Here is a 21,744-nt window from a genome sequence, read left to right on the forward strand (position 1 = left end):
ATGATCAGAAATCTAATACAATTTTGATAGATGTTGATTATCTCAGTGATCAACTGTTTACAAATGAGATTTTCAACAAATCCCATGATAATGTTCCAGAAGAATCAAACGTTGATGACCTCATATCAAGCGACATTGATCCCCACTATTTAATCACTTTCAGTGACTTCTCTGTTCAATCTGACAATTATGTGTTAAATAAAGTCAAATTAATTCTAACTTGGGAATATGAGGACCCAACATTATTTCGTGGGGAGGATGAACCCAGAAAATTTCAAAATCCGGATATCAACTCCGGATCTTCAAAAAAAGGGGAGGTGTTGTGGATGCGGAGGAATAGACCAATAATTATAATGTTAAGTCCAATGGTGTCCTTGGACTTTAAATGGACATTCCCTATTGGTCGATATCTGTTCACTTGTTGAATATTGTACAAAATGTTGTTTTCTATTCTATGGTACGATGTGGTATGCTTGGTTAGTATATAAATAGGGTATGTTTGAAATATAATGATTCATATCTCCGAGGCTGTGGCTTGTGTTCTGGACTCAACTGACTGGGCTGGACAGGGAAGCAGGACCAATCAGAACTGTAGGCCGTTCGTTCGTGTTTACGTGTCACTGTAGTCGATCGATAACAAAAGATAAAAATCGACCCCAACTTAAAGCCATAACAATTGGCGACGGTATGGGATAAAAATTTTGAACCTTGTAATTGGACGAGATTCAGGCTAATTGTTTCGACCAATCAGAGTCCAGATTTATCATCAGCGTCCTTGAGCAACATTTGTCATTATTCCTACAGTTAATTTTCATTGCTGGTGCAGAAAAGAAAAAAATGACTACGTTTTCCGGCCAATTACAGCTTCTGCTTGAGCAACAACAGCAGTGTTTCAAAAATAGCCAGTTGAATTTTTAGAAAATTTACGCACACTGTTGGTAAATTTTCCATGTTTCGGAAATGCAACAGAAGTTGGTAAGTTCATTTCTCATCTGCAGACTGAGCTGGAAAACAACTGCAGAACATATGAAGCTGTTTATAAAAGCCTCTGTGAATCCCGGACGACCAGTGATGTAAACGAGAAAGTTATTCATGATCCGCCCAGTTGTCCAGAAATGTCAAATTCAGAAACATTCCCTGTCGTGGGTTCAAATCCCACTGTTCCTGAGACGTGTACAGACAGTGTTGTACCCAGCTCACAGGAAGATCTCTCATTAAATGCTCATAAATTAATTGCAGTACCCGCCCACAACGGAACAGGGAACAAATCGTGCAGTACACTGAATCCAGCTGTTTCAAATGGTCCTCATCATTCAACAACAGGAGATTCTGACGAATCTTATTATCTAGATCCTCTTGTACCAGAAAATGTGTTAGATGCATCAAATGATGATCAGAAATCTAATACAATTTTGATAGATGTTGATTATCTCAGTGATCAACTGTTTACAAATGAGATTTTCAACAAATCCCATGATAATGTTCCAGAAGAATCAAACGTTGATGACCTCATATCAAGCGACATTGATCCCCACTATTTAATCACTTTCAGTGACTTCTCTGTTCAATCTGACAATTATGTGTTAAATAAAGTCAAATTAATTCTAACTTGGGAATATGAGGACCCAACATTATTTCGTGGGGAGGATGAACCCAGAAAATTTCAAAATCCGGATATCAACTCCGGATCTTCAAAAAAGGGAGGTGTTGTGGATGCGGAGGAATAGACCAATAATTATAATGTTAAGTCCAATGGTGTCCTTGGACTTTAAATGGACATTCCCTATTGGTCGATATCTGTTCACTTGTTGAATATTGTACAAAATGTTGTTTTCTATTCTATGGTACGATGTGGTATGCTTGGTTAGTATATAAATAGGGTATGTTTGAAATATAATGATTCATATCTCCGAGGCTGTGGCTTGTGTTCTGGACTCAACTGACTGGGCTGGACAGGGAAGCAGGACCAATCAGAACTGTAGGCCGTTCGTTCGTGTTTACGTGTCACTGTAGTCGATCGATAACAAAAGATAAAAATCGACCCCAACTTAAAGCCATAACAATTGGCGACGGTATGGGATAAAAATTTTGAACCTTGTAATTGGACGAGATTCAGGCTAATTGTTTCGACCAATCAGAGTCCAGATTTATCATCAGCGTCCTTGAGCAACATTTGTCATTATTCCTACAGTTAATTTTCATTGCTGGTGCAGAAAAGAAAAAAATGACTACGTTTTCCGGCCAATTACAGCTTCTGCTTGAGCAACAACAGCAGTGTTTCAAAAATAGCCAGTTGAATTTTTTAGAAAATTTACGCACACTGTTGGTAAATTTTCCATGTTTCGGAAATGCAACAGAAGTTGGTAAGTTCATTTCTCATCTGCAGACTGAGCTGGAAAACAACTGCAGAACATATGAAGCTGTTTATAAAAGCCTCTGTGAATCCCGGACGACCAGTGATGTAAACGAGAAAGTTATTCATGATCCGCCCAGTTGTCCAGAAATGTCAAATTCAGAAACATTCCCTGTCGTGGGTTCAAATCCCACTGTTCCTGAGACGTGTACAGACAGTGTTGTACCCAGCTCACAGGAAGATCTCTCATTAAATGCTCATAAATTAATTGCAGTACCCGCCCACAACGGAACAGGGAACAAATCGTGCAGTACACTGAATCCAGCTGTTTCAAATGGTCCTCATCATTCAACAACAGGAGATTCTGACGAATCTTATTATCTAGATCCTCTTGTACCAGAAAATGTGTTAGATGCATCAAATGATGATCAGAAATCTAATACAATTTTGATAGATGTTGATTATCTCAGTGATCAACTGTTTACAAATGAGATTTTCAACAAATCCCATGATAATGTTCCAGAAGAATCAAACGTTGATGACCTCATATCAAGCGACATTGATCCCCACTATTTAATCACTTTCAGTGACTTCTCTGTTCAATCTGACAATTATGTGTTAAATAAAGTCAAATTAATTCTAACTTGGGAATATGAGGACCCAACATTATTTCGTGGGGAGGATGAACCCAGAAAATTTCAAAATCCGGATATCAACTCCGGATCTTCAAAAAAAAGGGAGGTGTTGTGGATGCGGAGGAATAGACCAATAATTATAATGTTAAGTCCAATGGTGTCCTTGGACTTTAAATGGACATTCCCTATTGGTCGATATCTGTTCACTTGTTGAATATTGTACAAAATGTTGTTTTCTATTCTATGGTACGATGTGGTATGCTTGGTTAGTATATAAATAGGGTATGTTTGAAATATAATGATTCATATCTCCGAGGCTGTGGCTTGTGTTCTGGACTCAACTGACTGGGCTGGACAGGGAAGCAGGACCAATCAGAACTGTAGGCCGTTCGTTCGTGTTTACGTGTCACTGTAGTCGATCGATAACAAAAGATAAAAATCGACCCCAACTTAAAGCCATAACAATTGGCGACGGTATGGGATAAAAATTTTGAACCTTGTAATTGGACGAGATTCAGGCTAATTGTTTCGACCAATCAGAGTCCAGATTTATCATCAGCGTCCTTGAGCAACATTTGTCATTATTCCTACAGTTAATTTTCATTGCTGGTGCAGAAAAGAAAAAAATGACTACGTTTTCCGGCCAATTACAGCTTCTGCTTGAGCAACAACAGCAGTGTTTCAAAAATAGCCAGTTGAATTTTTTAGAAAATTTACGCACACTGTTGGTAAATTTTCCATGTTTCGGAAATGCAACAGAAGTTGGTAAGTTCATTTCTCATCTGCAGACTGAGCTGGAAAACAACTGCAGAACATATGAAGCTGTTTATAAAAGCCTCTGTGAATCCCGGACGACCAGTGATGTAAACGAGAAAGTTATTCATGATCCGCCCAGTTGTCCAGAAATGTCAAATTCAGAAACATTCCCTGTCGTGGGTTCAAATCCCACTGTTCCTGAGACGTGTACAGACAGTGTTGTACCCAGCTCACAGGAAGATCTCTCATTAAATGCTCATAAATTAATTGCAGTACCCGCCCACAACGGAACAGGGAACAAATCGTGCAGTACACTGAATCCAGCTGTTTCAAATGGTCCTCATCATTCAACAACAGGAGATTCTGACGAATCTTATTATCTAGATCCTCTTGTACCAGAAAATGTGTTAGATGCATCAAATGATGATCAGAAATCTAATACAATTTTGATAGATGTTGATTATCTCAGTGATCAACTGTTTACAAATGAGATTTTCAACAAATCCCATGATAATGTTCCAGAAGAATCAAACGTTGATGACCTCATATCAAGCGACATTGATCCCCACTATTTAATCACTTTCAGTGACTTCTCTGTTCAATCTGACAATTATGTGTTAAATAAAGTCAAATTAATTCTAACTTGGGAATATGAGGACCCAACATTATTTCGTGGGGGAGGATGAACCCAGAAAATTTCAAAATCCGGATATCAACTCCGGATCTTCAAAAAAAAGGGGAGGTGTTGTGGATGCGGAGGAATAGACCAATAATTATAATGTTAAGTCCAATGGTGTCCTTGGACTTTAAATGGACATTCCCTATTGGTCGATATCTGTTCACTTGTTGAATATTGTACAAAATGTTGTTTTCTATTCTATGGTACGATGTGGTATGCTTGGTTAGTATATAAATAGGGTATGTTTGAAATATAATGATTCATATCTCCGAGGCTGTGGCTTGTGTTCTGGACTCAACTGACTGGGCTGGACAGGGAAGCAGGACCAATCAGAACTGTAGGCCGTTCGTTCGTGTTTACGTGTCACTGTAGTCGATCGATAACAAAAGATAAAAATCGACCCCAACTTAAAGCCATAACAATTGGCGACGGTATGGGATAAAAATTTTGAACCTTGTAATTGGACGAGATTCAGGCTAATTGTTTCGACCAATCAGAGTCCAGATTTATCATCAGCGTCCTTGAGCAACATTTGTCATTATTCCTACAGTTAATTTTCATTGCTGGTGCAGAAAAGAAAAAAATGACTACGTTTTCCGGCCAATTACAGCTTCTGCTTGAGCAACAACAGCAGTGTTTCAAAAATAGCCAGTTGAATTTTTTAGAAAATTTACGCACACTGTTGGTAAATTTTCCATGTTTCGGAAATGCAACAGAAGTTGGTAAGTTCATTTCTCATCTGCAGACTGAGCTGGAAAACAACTGCAGAACATATGAAGCTGTTTATAAAAGCCTCTGTGAATCCCGGACGACCAGTGATGTAAACGAGAAAGTTATTCATGATCCGCCCAGTTGTCCAGAAATGTCAAATTCAGAAACATTCCCTGTCGTGGGTTCAAATCCCACTGTTCCTGAGACGTGTACAGACAGTGTTGTACCCAGCTCACAGGAAGATCTCTCATTAAATGCTCATAAATTAATTGCAGTACCCGCCCACAACGGAACAGGGAACAAATCGTGCAGTACACTGAATCCAGCTGTTTCAAATGGTCCTCATCATTCAACAACAGGAGATTCTGACGAATCTTATTATCTAGATCCTCTTGTACCAGAAAATGTGTTAGATGCATCAAATGATGATCAGAAATCTAATACAATTTTGATAGATGTTGATTATCTCAGTGATCAACTGTTTACAAATGAGATTTTCAACAAATCCCATGATAATGTTCCAGAAGAATCAAACGTTGATGACCTCATATCAAGCGACATTGATCCCCACTATTTAATCACTTTCAGTGACTTCTCTGTTCAATCTGACAATTATGTGTTAAATAAAGTCAAATTAATTCTAACTTGGGAATATGAGGACCCAACATTATTTCGTGGGGAGGATGAACCCAGAAAATTTCAAAATCCGGATATCAACTCCGGATCTTCAAAAAAAGGGGAGGTGTTGTGGATGCGGAGGAATAGACCAATAATTATAATGTTAAGTCCAATGGTGTCCTTGGACTTTAAATGGACATTCCCTATTGGTCGATATCTGTTCACTTGTTGAATATTGTACAAAATGTTGTTTTCTATTCTATGGTACGATGTGGTATGCTTGGTTAGTATATAAATAGGGTATGTTTGAAATATAATGATTCATATCTCCGAGGCTGTGGCTTGTGTTCTGGACTCAACTGACTGGGCTGGACAGGGAAGCAGGACCAATCAGAACTGTAGGCCGTTCGTTCGTGTTTACGTGTCACTGTAGTCGATCGATAACAAAAGATAAAAATCGACCCCAACTTAAAGCCATAACAATTGGCGACGGTATGGGATAAAAATTTTGAACCTTGTAATTGGACGAGATTCAGGCTAATTGTTTCGACCAATCAGAGTCCAGATTTATCATCAGCGTCCTTGAGCAACATTTGTCATTATTCCTACAGTTAATTTTCATTGCTGGTGCAGAAAAGAAAAAAATGACTACGTTTTCCGGCCAATTACAGCTTCTGCTTGAGCAACAACAGCAGTGTTTCAAAAATAGCCAGTTGAATTTTTTAGAAAATTTACGCACACTGTTGGTAAATTTTCCATGTTTCGGAAATGCAACAGAAGTTGGTAAGTTCATTTCTCATCTGCAGACTGAGCTGGAAAACAACTGCAGAACATATGAAGCTGTTTATAAAAGCCTCTGTGAATCCCGGACGACCAGTGATGTAAACGAGAAAGTTATTCATGATCCGCCCAGTTGTCCAGAAATGTCAAATTCAGAAACATTCCCTGTCGTGGGTTCAAATCCCACTGTTCCTGAGACGTGTACAGACAGTGTTGTACCCAGCTCACAGGAAGATCTCTCATTAAATGCTCATAAATTAATTGCAGTACCCGCCCACAACGGAACAGGGAACAAATCGTGCAGTACACTGAATCCAGCTGTTTCAAATGGTCCTCATCATTCAACAACAGGAGATTCTGACGAATCTTATTATCTAGATCCTCTTGTACCAGAAAATGTGTTAGATGCATCAAATGATGATCAGAAATCTAATACAATTTTGATAGATGTTGATTATCTCAGTGATCAACTGTTTACAAATGAGATTTTCAACAAATCCCATGATAATGTTCCAGAAGAATCAAACGTTGATGACCTCATATCAAGCGACATTGATCCCCACTATTTAATCACTTTCAGTGACTTCTCTGTTCAATCTGACAATTATGTGTTAAATAAAGTCAAATTAATTCTAACTTGGGAATATGAGGACCCAACATTATTTCGTGGGGAGGATGAACCCAGAAAATTTCAAAATCCGGATATCAACTCCGGATCTTCAAAAAAAGGGGAGGTGTTGTGGATGCGGAGGAATAGACCAATAATTATAATGTTAAGTCCAATGGTGTCCTTGGACTTTAAATGGACATTCCCTATTGGTCGATATCTGTTCACTTGTTGAATATTGTACAAAATGTTGTTTTCTATTCTATGGTACGATGTGGTATGCTTGGTTAGTATATAAATAGGGTATGTTTGAAATATAATGATTCATATCTCCGAGGCTGTGGCTTGTGTTCTGGACTCAACTGACTGGGCTGGACAGGGAAGCAGGACCAATCAGAACTGTAGGCCGTTCGTTCGTGTTTACGTGTCACTGTAGTCGATCGATAACAAAAGATAAAAATCGACCCCAACTTAAAGCCATAACAATTGGCGACGGTATGGGATAAAAATTTTGAACCTTGTAATTGGACGAGATTCAGGCTAATTGTTTCGACCAATCAGAGTCCAGATTTATCATCAGCGTCCTTGAGCAACATTTGTCATTATTCCTACAGTTAATTTTCATTGCTGGTGCAGAAAAGAAAAAAATGACTACGTTTTCCGGCCAATTACAGCTTCTGCTTGAGCAACAACAGCAGTGTTTCAAAAATAGCCAGTTGAATTTTTAGAAAATTTACGCACACTGTTGGTAAATTTTCCATGTTTCGGAAATGCAACAGAAGTTGGTAAGTTCATTTCTCATCTGCAGACTGAGCTGGAAAACAACTGCAGAACATATGAAGCTGTTTATAAAAGCCTCTGTGAATCCCGGACGACCAGTGATGTAAACGAGAAAGTTATTCATGATCCGCCCAGTTGTCCAGAAATGTCAAATTCAGAAACATTCCCTGTCGTGGGTTCAAATCCCACTGTTCCTGAGACGTGTACAGACAGTGTTGTACCCAGCTCACAGGAAGATCTCTCATTAAATGCTCATAAATTAATTGCAGTACCCGCCCACAACGGAACAGGGAACAAATCGTGCAGTACACTGAATCCAGCTGTTTCAAATGGTCCTCATCATTCAACAACAGGAGATTCTGACGAATCTTATTATCTAGATCCTCTTGTACCAGAAAATGTGTTAGATGCATCAAATGATGATCAGAAATCTAATACAATTTTGATAGATGTTGATTATCTCAGTGATCAACTGTTTACAAATGAGATTTTCAACAAATCCCATGATAATGTTCCAGAAGAATCAAACGTTGATGACCTCATATCAAGCGACATTGATCCCCACTATTTAATCACTTTCAGTGACTTCTCTGTTCAATCTGACAATTATGTGTTAAATAAAGTCAAATTAATTCTAACTTGGGAATATGAGGACCCAACATTATTTCGTGGGGAGGATGAACCCAGAAAATTTCAAAATCCGGATATCAACTCCGGATCTTCAAAAAAAGGGGAGGTGTTGTGGATGCGGAGGAATAGACCAATAATTATAATGTTAAGTCCAATGGTGTCCTTGGACTTTAAATGGACATTCCCTATTGGTCGATATCTGTTCACTTGTTGAATATTGTACAAAATGTTGTTTTCTATTCTATGGTACGATGTGGTATGCTTGGTTAGTATATAAATAGGGTATGTTTGAAATATAATGATTCATATCTCCGAGGCTGTGGCTTGTGTTCTGGACTCAACTGACTGGGCTGGACAGGGAAGCAGGACCAATCAGAACTGTAGGCCGTTCGTTCGTGTTTACGTGTCACTGTAGTCGATCGATAACAAAAGATAAAAATCGACCCCAACTTAAAGCCATAACAATTGGCGACGGTATGGGATAAAAATTTTGAACCTTGTAATTGGACGAGATTCAGGCTAATTGTTTCGACCAATCAGAGTCCAGATTTATCATCAGCGTCCTTGAGCAACATTTGTCATTATTCCTACAGTTAATTTTCATTGCTGGTGCAGAAAAGAAAAAAATGACTACGTTTTCCGGCCAATTACAGCTTCTGCTTGAGCAACAACAGCAGTGTTTCAAAAATAGCCAGTTGAATTTTTAGAAAATTTACGCACACTGTTGGTAAATTTTCCATGTTTCGGAAATGCAACAGAAGTTGGTAAGTTCATTTCTCATCTGCAGACTGAGCTGGAAAACAACTGCAGAACATATGAAGCTGTTTATAAAAGCCTCTGTGAATCCCGGACGACCAGTGATGTAAACGAGAAAGTTATTCATGATCCGCCCAGTTGTCCAGAAATGTCAAATTCAGAAACATTCCCTGTCGTGGGTTCAAATCCCACTGTTCCTGAGACGTGTACAGACAGTGTTGTACCCAGCTCACAGGAAGATCTCTCATTAAATGCTCATAAATTAATTGCAGGACCCGCCCACAACGGAACAGGGAACAAATCGTGCAGTACACTGAATCCAGCTGTTTCAAATGGTCCTCATCATTCAACAACAGGAGATTCTGACGAATCTTATTATCTAGATCCTCTTGTACCAGAAAATGTGTTAGATGCATCAAATGATGATCAGAAATCTAATACAATTTTGATAGATGTTGATTATCTCAGTGATCAACTGTTTACAAATGAGATTTTCAACAAATCCCATGATAATGTTCCAGAAGAATCAAACGTTGATGACCTCATATCAAGCGACATTGATCCCCACTATTTAATCACTTTCAGTGACTTCTCTGTTCAATCTGACAATTATGTGTTAAATAAAGTCAAATTAATTCTAACTTGGGAATATGAGGACCCAACATTATTTCGTGGGGGAGGATGAACCCAGAAAATTTCAAAATCCGGATATCAACTCCGGATCTTCAAAAAAAGGGGAGGTGTTGTGGATGCGGAGGAATAGACCAATAATTATAATGTTAAGTCCAATGGTGTCCTTGGACTTTAAATGGACATTCCCTATTGGTCGATATCTGTTCACTTGTTGAATATTGTACAAAATGTTGTTTTCTATTCTATGGTACGATGTGGTATGCTTGGTTAGTATATAAATAGGGTATGTTTGAAATATAATGATTCATATCTCCGAGGCTGTGGCTTGTGTTCTGGACTCAACTGACTGGGCTGGACAGGGAAGCAGGACCAATCAGAACTGTAGGCCGTTCGTTCGTGTTTACGTGTCACTGTAGTCGATCGATAACAAAAGATAAAAATCGACCCCAACTTATAGCCATAACAATAGCATTATACCAATTCAAATCAATCTATGTTGTAAGTTTAACAGGAATGATAAATGTATTTGTTTGTTTTGCAGTTGATCTTTGAAAAGACCATACTAATTATTAATTTATAATTTATATAGTCTGAAAATAATAATTACAGAAATCACGTCAATTTACAGGCTTGATCAATTTGATATAAATAATAATATTAGATATACAGAACAAACATGTGATAGAAGAAATTTTTGAGTATACTATTTCAGCAATTGTTTAGGTAGTACATGTATTACAGCGATCTAATGGATCAGCCGGGAATTTTTATTATTTTTTAAATGGACAGCCTATTGATTTATGAACGGTGTAATTAAGGTCATTTCGTGTGCCAGATCGAATTAATGATAATTATCTGCAGTTAGAGAAATTAAAACGAAAGCAGAGAGCACAGAACAACAAAGCAGTAATTACCAAAATATGTCAATCAGGTCTACCAAAATGCGTATGTCATGTGACTCAGTGATATACTGTTAATATTATTCAAATTAGTTAAACTTTCTGGGGACGGTGTTAACATAAAGTGACAGCAAGTAGGTGGTTTTACTTAGGGAATGCCCTAATAAAAGTGGCTAAACATTTAAGGTTCCTCTTATATCACTTGTGGAATGAGATACACTTACAGGTTCTAAAACTTTCAATGCATTTTCAGAGGAGCAGTGTGCATCGATGCAGCGAACAAATAATGGGAGCGATTTTATTGTACGGATAGATTGTGGTAGGTTATTCCAGAGTCTAGAAAATTTACATGTGAAGTAAGTCATATAAAGAGATGATTTGGAATAAGTTTGTTTCACTAGTGCCAAGGAATTATGGATGTCATAATGGGAAGTTTCTGCATATTAAATCACGTGATTGAATGTAAAGGATAGTTTATTAAGTGGTTTGAAGAAAAAGATAAGATTTAGTTTGAGTCTCCTCTTCCATAAATGGTCTAGCCCAAGTTTACTACATCTAGAATTATAAGTTAAGGTACAATCAGCTCCAAGAATACGAAGTGTAAATCATCTCTGTACTAATTCAAGTCTTAATTTATCCTTTATGCGCGCACTGCTAAGAATAAACGTGCAACATTCTAGAAGAGGTCGAACACAAACTTTGTACACTAAAATACGTGACTCATTGCTATAAAGGCTTCGAGTTATGTAACCTACTAGACGTTGAGACTTAGAGGTCTGTTTCAATATCTGTTCTGTAAACGACAAGTCTTGGGAGTATCTAAGTCCTAAGTCTACTACTGTATGTAACCTAGATAACACTTCTCCATTTATGGTAAGGTCTAGGTTGAGTGATGTATCGCCGAAGCATATCCATCCACATTTAGCCGTATTAAGCCCCAGTTGCCATTTTAAGCATCACTGTGCTACCTCGTTAAGCTCCATACTGATGCAATTTTGCATATTTTTCAGCTCATGTGGAGAAAATGAATATACTACTTTAAGATCATCTGTATATAGAAGGGGCTTACCCACACAAAACTTTCACAAATGTCATTGATAAACACTAAAAAGAGCAAAGGACCTAAGATACTACCTTGTATTACACCACTTCTAACAGGGACAGCGTTAGAGAATGAAGAGTTAATTTTAACTATTTGATGTCGATTGCTGGGAAAAGAATCAAACCAAGCTAGCAAAGGATTTTGAACCCCATAAGATGCGAGTTTACCTATAAGAAGTTGGTGGCTAACCATGTCAAAGGCTTTAGAAATGTTCAGATATAGTACTAACACTAGATATCCTTGATTACGTAGAGAATAGACTATATTAAAGAAGTCAAAATGACATGTTATGCAAGATCGATTTTTAAGAAATCCATGTTGAGTATCATTGATGAATTTTCCAGCGAATAAATAGTTGGAAAGTTCATCACTGATAATTTTTTCCATAATCCTAGGGATAACTGGAGTAAAATTTATCGGCCGATAATTGTTCATGTTAGTCTTATCTCCAGATTTGTAACGTGGTATGATGTACGCGGTTTTCCAACAGTAGGGGTAAGAACCAATTTCCATAGAGAGAGAGAGTAAACAGCTTTAGAAGAAGAAGTGGAATATCTGGACCACCATATTTGTAGAGAAAGGATGAAATCCCGTCTGCTCCATGACCTCTCGAAATCTTAAGGGTATTTATAGACTTATTAATTTCCATGCATGTGAAGGAGATAGATTTTATTGAGTTGCTAGTCACGCACATAACTCTTCAAGCAGAGGCACTTATGATTTCTACACCATTCGCAAAAATACCACTGAAAAAGTCTGCTATAGTTTTAGAGTCGTATATAAAAGTGCTATTATGCTGGATGCATGGTATATCAACATTTTGAGTTGCTTTAGCGTGTTTATTGAAAAGGAGAGTTAAGTTTTGTATCTTTGCGTTAGTGTTAAGTGCTAGTATCTTCTCATTAATGACTTTTAACCTATGTTTCTCTTTAATTTGATTAAAAAATTTTGTTATTTGTGCAACTGCCGTGAAGTTGTTTGACTCAAAATAGCGATTCCGTAGGCGTCTTAGTTTATTACGATATTTAGCTGGTATATATAATTCGTAAGGTCTACTAAACCTGTACGTTTTAAGAGGTATATAGGAATCTAAACAAGAGTTAACGATCAGATAGAATTGGTAAAAATTAGCAGTTTTATTCAAAACATGGAACTACTTAAGTCAGAAATATTTTAATCCATTCACATTGAAAACCCTATCATGTACTTAAGAAAACTTAATACACATAAATGGTGTTTATTATAACAGTATTCATAACTATCTTTTATGTGTATTTTCAAACTATATTAAATTATTCTTGTGAATGCTATTATATTTAATTCAAAAAGGTTCAGTCAATGGAAGTTCAGGTTAATTATCTGCTAAGTGAACTTGGAAAAATGAACGATCGCTTGACAACAAATCAAAAAGAACTGACTGATTCACAAGCAGAAGTAGATTCACTAAGAGTAAGTTTAAACTAAAATTAACTTCAAATGTATTAGAGTGTTGGGAAATGCGGTATTTTCCAAATAGGCGACCTAAATCACCTATAAAAAAGTTTCTTAGTAATTGACATGTTGGATGTTTAAACAGTAAGTGTACCCTTCAATTCTAGTGTCATAAACTAGCAACGCCAATCACTGATCTCTACGGACATATTCAAAAAACTCGTAAAGACTCATGAGTTTTTCATGTTCAACTGTCATTTCGAAGAGGATTAAACTTTGTCTTTATGATAGTTGGAGGCTGCACCGAGTTATTAAGAGAATAGTAGAATTTCATTTTTACAGTATTGGGATGAGTACCCTGATTGTATTTAGCATTGAGTTCGTTTTTGAATTAGGGTTCGATCATGTAGTTGGATACTAGCCATAACAGAAAATTTTCAAACGATTGGTCATTCAAAAATTAAGGAATTTTTTATATTTATCGGATATTTAGTGATAGCTAACGTAAATATTGAAATAAAGAACGTGTACATTCATCGAATCTGTAAAAACAATTTTATAAGACTGATTATTTCATTATATCTGAATTTTCTTAAAATGTATTTAGTCATGCAATCTTAGCTATGATGCAATTAACTGAAATTTATTATTATTCTGTAGTACTTAAGTGAAAGTTTTCAATACAGTTATCAAAAGTACCTTTGTATTTTTCGACCTTATCTACAATATAATTATTACACTTTTGATCAGGGATACGTTAAGTGGTAAAATAACTTAAACTACTAAGTCCTATGTATCAAATCAGTTTATATAGAGTTTTCAGGAATTCTAAAACAGCACCAAACAGTCAAATTATCAGATGTCAAATCACAAATTCTAATGAGAGCTTTTTACGCTGATACATTCATAAGACTATTATGAACATCTAGCAACTATTTTATAATGAAAACGTTTATACTACAACAAATTCTGTTGTTTTCTCTGAACTGATATGTCACTTTATTTATAACGTAGAATTTATGTCGATTTTCCTGTAGTGAATTTAGTTACTTTCTCGTAAAGGAGAAATTTAAATTATAAATAGCTGTCAAATGGAATGTTGACATTATATAAAAATTGATATCTGTAATGAAGTGTCATTTTAATTATAAATGATGTTGTTCTGGTCTGCGCTACTTATGAGGACAGAGATAAGTAGTATGTAGAAGGAATTAGAAGTAGAATGCTTACCAGTAAAAGACTGAAATAAAGAGAAGTGAGAGGAAGACGAAGAGCAATTGGAATCACAACCAGATCAGAGGAGTTATGATGTATGTAAAGAACAACTGAAAAGAGATATGCAAGTGATATATTTATTGTATGAATTTCATATTTTACAAAGGCATTGTATAATCTGTCATAAAATAATAAATTGTCTTGCCGTACTTGAGCTTCCGTTGACTGAAACGCAAAGAACAGTGTGTTGCAGTTCTCATATTCTAAGGAGCTGTATACGGTCGATATAAGACCCTTAAGTTTACAAAAGTTTATTACTTATACATTGATTACCGTTGAATTTTACGATATTCTAGTAACGTTCGATTACCTTTGATCATTTACTCCTCAAATTACTTGAAGCAAACAGTAATCGGTAAACTTTAGGCGCTTCTCCTACATACTAACTGTTTTACAGAAAATAAATGGTATTTTTATGAACATTTTCTAACTGAATATCTAATAGGTTTTCTTATCAAAAAGCCTTTTGCCTTCAACTTAAAATGATCCACAAAAATATCTTTATCCCTTGATCATTATTCTTTATAAGATAAAGTAGTTGAAATCAATCTTTAAGCAAATTTACTAATCTATTTCTCTTTATGTATCATGGGATACGTGTGATATTAATTATGGAAAGTTTTAAGTGGAAATTACTTCCAATAGTTAGTTCAATCAACAAATTTATTCTTTCTTGAATTATTGTAGAAACGAAATAATGAGTCTACACTTGAAATACAACATTTAAACTCAATGCTGAATGAAAAACAAATAAAATTGGATGAATTAGGAAGACAAGTAATCGAAATGGAGAACCAACTAAGTTCAGCTGACCAGTATACTCAATCATTAAGTTCAGCTAATGATGACTTAATGAACGAATTAAAAAATAGAACTAATGAAATAGAAAAACTACAAAATGAAATCAAACAAAATATGACAGGAATACAAAATTCTGAATTTATGGTGAGTCAACTGGTAATTACATGAATCTCTAAACTTATTTTGGTGGAATGCACCCTCAGAGATTGATTGTGAAAGTTTCACATAACTGATCTATCTATAATTTAACAAACTGGGAGAAATTCGCTCAAATCATTCAATGAACTAGACAGGTGTCCAGTGGTTTTAATTGCTTCTGAAAATAAAGTCAGCCTATGGTGTAAAGAAACCCAAAATACATTTTTGTAACGGTAACCATATAAGATAAGCAAACAATACCGTTTTGCATTAGATTCTCATCAGGATTTAATCTAATATACAATAATATTTATATGCATATATGAAACCGTTAAACTAATAAAGACATTTTATTGGTCAGTGATAGCAGTAAAAAAGGTTACATAAATGAACATAATAAGTAAAAAGTACAAATTGATAGTGTGTTGACAGATGTACTAGTTGTGATAAGAATAATCAATGTTTGAATCAATATTTCATTATGGGAGGTAGGCGAACAATGAAATGACATTGATTAAAAATTATGATATCACATGCTAAAAAGTGCTTGGATAATTGGACAATGAAGCACATATTTTGAAAGATGGAGTGAAGAAAAATAAACGAAGAGTATAGAATATAAGAATAAATAAGATCGTTTATTAGGGCTAATTTGCAAACGACGTGATTGGATTGTTAGGTCAAATACCTACAGCTTTTGCTATCTGTATGAGACGAGATAGAACCTCAAAAGGAAAGCTAGTAGTCATGCAATAAATTGATTTAAACGATTTATTTATATATACTACATGAACGCTATCGGTCAAATGTAATAGGACGGAGGGCAGATGTTCACTAATCCGCTTGCTCAGTTGTCTGGTTGTGCACCAAATGTAGATTCCTCCACAGGAGCAACTGAATACGTAGATACATAAGAGTGTGGAGAAACCAGGTAACTTACCCTTTAGTTGTAGATTTACTATAGGTGAGCTAGAAAACTATAGACAAATGTTAGCTGCATTATTACGTAATTCCAAAATTTTTAATCAGTGTCATTTCATTGTTCGCCTACCTCCCATAATGAAATATTGATTCAAACATTGATTATTCTTATCACAACTAGTACATCTGTCAACACACTATCAATTTGTACTTTTTACTTATTATGTTCATTTATGTAACCTTTTTTACTGCTATCACTGACCGAATCTACCCATGCCTTCCATCTTTGTTTGTGCATTACACTACTTATTTTCAAAGAAGTAGCCTGAGATTGCAAAGACATTTATTCAGTTTGGAATGTGTGGTTTCTCCACAGTAGGGTATTGAGTTTTCGGAAGTTTTCGTAAAACTCTCGAGAGTTAAAATTGAATATCTGCCACACTTCACGCATTAATCTGCCCAGAGTGAAACGTTGAAGTTTTTCAATTTCAATTACTGAGATTTCTACAAATATAATTCAAACAACCAAAACAAAAATGAATTAAATATATTTTTCGTTTCCAAATAGTCTAAATGTATTCGACTTTTTCTACGACTTATCTGTTTTATTGACCAATATTCTTTTGTTGCAATAAATAACTTATTCTGTTTATTTATAACCATATTTAGGCACTCCACTTCATTTTTCTAGTATAAAGGTGTCTTCTTCCTCTTCTTGTTCAATTTACATAACCATCCTAATCTTTGGCACTGTATTTATCGTCGCAGGCATTTCACAGCCATGTTTTATTTCGTATGGTTTTATTCAGAAGCTTAAAGCTTTGATACGACATATAGGAAGTAAACTCGAAACTTGCTACCGGTTATTTGTCCACTAGTTATCCACATATTTTACAAACATTTTAACAATTGTGCTGTACTCCCAGCTTGGTCAACTGATTCTGGATGATTAAATGAGAAATCTGTTTTTACAAAATGCTTATTATTTCTTAAGAGTAATTCAAAACGCAATAAATGTCCTGCATGCATGACTTATATATCTCAATTAAGTTAACCCTTAAGTTATGAGATGTTACCGAGTATTAAACAGTCAAATCATTTGAGTTCAGCAAAATCATACATACCAGGTCATTTGATGTATCAATACAATAAGAAACTATGGAGATCACCTTATTTCTGAGTTTATTTTTCGAATAAGCTACGTATTAAGTAGCAACTATCATCATAACATAGTGGTAAAAGAAATAAACGTGTATTTTCTATGCATATAAACATTTGTAAACATAATTAGTTTAAATAAATAAATGATACAAACTTTTAGTCATAGAAAAGATTGTCAAGTATCCGGATAATCTACTACTTCTATTATGCCACACACTGTAATAATTGGATTCATGTTTGTTAAATTTTAAACATATTTATTTTTTCAACTAAATTACTAGATACAAGAATTAGAATTCAGCGTTCAACAATTCACTAAGCAACTTGAACAATCAGAACTTTTGCGATCGGAAGCAGAAAAAGCCAGTAATCATGCTGTCAGTGAATCAGCTGCCCTTAAAATTGAACTGGCTAAAAAAGATGAACGAATTATTAATTTACAAAATACTGGCGATGCAATTACACAAAAGTTAAAATCACTTGAGCAGACATCGAATCAAACTGAACAAATTATCAATAAATATATTAACTCTGTAAGTCATATTTTACTTTCACAAGTTCAAAGCTTAAAGATAAATTTGAACTATGAACAGTGACCATAACGCTTTCACGATCCCAGATCAATTAAATTTTTATTCTATAAAACATCAAGTATATCATGCCTAAAATACCTCATACTATCAGTCTTTTTAAAAATGCAAAATAAAAACAAATATATCCACTTGCTAATAGTCTCTGTCTAAGAGATAGCATAAATATAAAAACTAGAAGTATCTCGATAAGTCAAGATTGAATATTTCAATGTGAGTGTCAGTCTTTACGACGACGTTCACAGTTTTAAACACGTTAAATTATAAAAGTAGTAACTATAAGTTACTGCATATCTTATGTTGAGAGTGCTGATTGGTTGTGTAATTAACATACAACAAGAAGCTTGTATGTAGATAAGATGAAAAATGTGCCTTGAAAATACTATATGCCAACAGCATATCAAAACAATGATGAACCTGTATTTTATATTTAGTTCATATTGTATATCATCTAACCAATCTGAACAATTATTTTCAAGTCATTGATTAAGGTACAGCTAGCTTACATCATAATTCTAGATTACTTATCTTGCTGTGCTCAAAAGCCATTGATCTTTCTCTGGACATACTAAACAAGAAAATTTTATTACCCTTACAGTTCATTTAAATGAGACTCTAGCCAGATGTTCATTATCGTATGTCCTCTCTCTTGAAGATAGTACTTTTAACGTAATCACATCTCTAAATCTAACTTAAATGAGTTATAAACATCGAATTTTATCTAATTTATTGTTAATTATAATAGGAGATTGAAAAAGATAGCATGATTCAACGACTTCAGACGGAATCGGAACACATACGTCACCAGTTAATTGAAAGCGAGACAGAACTACAAAGCAGGTCTTCACAAATAAAATCATTAACGTGTGAATTAGAAGCTGTGAAAGCAGACCTGGCAGACTGTACTCTGCACAGAAATTCAGAAAATCTTGCACGTAAACGTATTGAGGTAAGTGAAGGTAATTAGCTTAATCTATTCGTTTATTAGTTTCAAATATAGATTTGAAATATTAAGAGATAATACAAACAGGTTTCTTCACCATGATAAGTTGTTGCTGATGGTATCCGGTCAACGAACATTAAGTATCTTGCGCAGACAATAGTTTAAAAATACCTGTACCTCTCGATGATGGTTGTGCTAGTTCTACAAGTTTCAGCTCCGTATAGTATAACTGTGGTGACATTCGTATTGAAGATTGCGATTTTGATATTGGTTGACAATTGTTTCGAGTTCCATATGTTATTCAAGTGTAGGAATGCTGTCCTCGCTTTGAGAATTCTTGCATTTACATCTGCATCAGATCATCCTTGTACATCGATGATGCTGTCCAGTTACGTGAAGGTTTCCACCTCTTCCAGAGTTTCTCCATCACGTGAGATTGTGTCGGTGTTCCTCGTGTTGTATTTGAGGATATCGGTTTTCCCCTTATGTGTGTGTGTGTGTTGAGGCCTACTGATACAAAGGTGCCCGCTACATTGGTTGTCTTGACCTGCATTCGTTGTTGTGTATGTGATAGAAGGGCCAGGTCATCTACAAAGTCCACATCGTCTAGTTACATCCAATCTGTCCATTGTATTCCGTGTTGCCCCTGAGAAGTAGAGGTCTTCAAAATGCAATCAATCACCAGAAGAAAGGGAATGGGTGGGAGGGAACAGCCTCGTCTGACATCGGTCTTCACTGGGAGTGCATCTGTCGGCCGTCCTTTATGCACGCGACTTTGCAGCGCAGTCCGTCGTATGAATTTCGGACGATGTCGGCAATGTTCACAGGTACACCATGGTTTCGAAGAAGGTTCCATATGGTCCTCCTATCCACACTGTCAAACTCCTTCTCATAGTCAAGGAAGCGGATGTGTGGTGAGTGATTATTTCCTTTCAATTGATTGTTAACAATGCTCCGTGTGTCGCGATTTGGTCTGTCCACGACCGATCCTTACGGAATCTGGCCTGTTGATCTTTCCGAATAGAACGTGGAGAACGTGTACGGCTACCTGTATGTCTGACTCCAATGCTTCATCTGGTATGTTATCTGGTTTTGATGCCTTCCCAGTCTTGATTTGTCTGATGGCCATTTTGATTTCTTCGATTGTGTGTGTGGGGTGACATCTGTGTGGAGGATTGTGTATGTTGCTTGGATGTGTGGAGGATTGAGTCAGTCTATTCTATTCAAGAGTTCTCGAAACTGGATCCTCTGAATTTTTCATTAAATCAAAGATGATTTACTTGATTGTCTATATTGTGGTCAGGTAATAATGCTGCTTTGTGTATAGATTTGTGAGGTGCTCTACCCATCTGTTCCACTATTCTTGAAGCTCAGTGATTTGGTTGTCTTCTCTGTCCTTGACTGGTCTCTCTGGTTTACTCTATTAGCCTGCCTGTTCCTTCGTTGTGTCTTATAGTTTTTTTCTCAATTCCTTCCCTTGTAGCTTTTTCTGCTGTTGTTAGTAGGTCTTCTACATATTTCCATTTGTCCGCTGCAATGCTCCTCTTCATTCGTTTGTCTGCTTCTGTTTACTCGTCCTGTGTCTCGGCTTTATCTTCTCTTGTTGATTGATGTCTACTTTTTCTTTATTTCTTGAGTCTTACCTACGGCATCATTTGTGGTCCATTCCTTATAGCCTAGCACATCCTGGCACGTTGATGTTAATGCCTTTTGATCCCTTTACAGTTGTTCTGCATAGTAGATTCTCCTTGAAGTAGATCTTTTAGGGCTTGGAACGTATTGCTGAGATCTATCCCAAATTAGTTGAGTTTGTCAGTATCCTGAAAGAAAGCTTTATTGAACTTTTGTGATGTCATTTTCACAGTTGGTCAGTATTTCTTTAGCTTCAGTTTCATTTTGGACACAACCAGGTGGTACACCATTATTCTTCAACCTGATCGTCTAAATGTAACGTAGTCATTGAAATATCTGAAAGTGTTGGGCCTAATCCTTAATGGGCTGATGACGATACTCTGTTAATCAATTGAATTGAGGTTTAAGTGGCTTTGAAATCCCGACTAACTTTCAATGGCTCTCCAGCTGAAATCAATTCATGATGAGATTTCCTAGATTTGATTTATCATGTCATCACATTAGATTTCAATACATATCTTTATAATTCTAAGTAGTTCAGGTCAACGGTCTGTATTACTCTAGCTTTTCTAAATATGCTTTATCTGTTATTAGAAATTTCCAAGGAGTAAACGACGTTTGTCGACTCACTGGTTATCGAATTCATTTGACTAAGTTGCGTTGGGTTCCAATCATAATAGATCTTTAATTCCCTTCCAATTAAATGCATGTCTTGTTGACGAGTATCAACTGCTTCAAACCACTTAGCTATTAACCCACTTTCCATCTTGAATGTAACATAAAAGAATGAAGTTATGATAAAAACAACTAAATGACTTCTGAGAGCAGGTTTCGCAGTATGGAATTCATAAGATTCAGATTTTTGACCAAGTAAATGGTTTTATTGTAACATACTTGAAAAACGGAGCATCTT

General features: G+C 35.8%; 1 protein-coding gene across 1 annotated transcript in view; it reads left to right on the plus strand.

Annotated features, from left to right (window-relative positions):
* MS3_00010343 (uncharacterized protein) overlaps window positions 1-21,744 on the plus strand; it is a gene marked incomplete at both ends in the record, with an annotated part of 80,642 nt that overhangs the window by 46,747 nt on the left and 12,151 nt on the right. Inside the window, 4 exons of the mRNA XM_035734294.2 lie at window positions 13,269-13,388; window positions 15,333-15,590; window positions 17,948-18,199; window positions 19,002-19,205. Of these exons, the coding sequence (XP_035588931.2) occupies window positions 13,269-13,388; window positions 15,333-15,590; window positions 17,948-18,199; window positions 19,002-19,205 (834 nt within the window). The remainder of the gene's footprint in view (window positions 1-13,268; window positions 13,389-15,332; window positions 15,591-17,947; window positions 18,200-19,001; window positions 19,206-21,744) is intronic.

This window comes from Schistosoma haematobium, chromosome ZW (genome assembly GCF_000699445.3).
Source record: "Schistosoma haematobium chromosome ZW, whole genome shotgun sequence".
Taxonomy (NCBI): domain Eukaryota; kingdom Metazoa; phylum Platyhelminthes; class Trematoda; order Strigeidida; family Schistosomatidae; genus Schistosoma; species Schistosoma haematobium.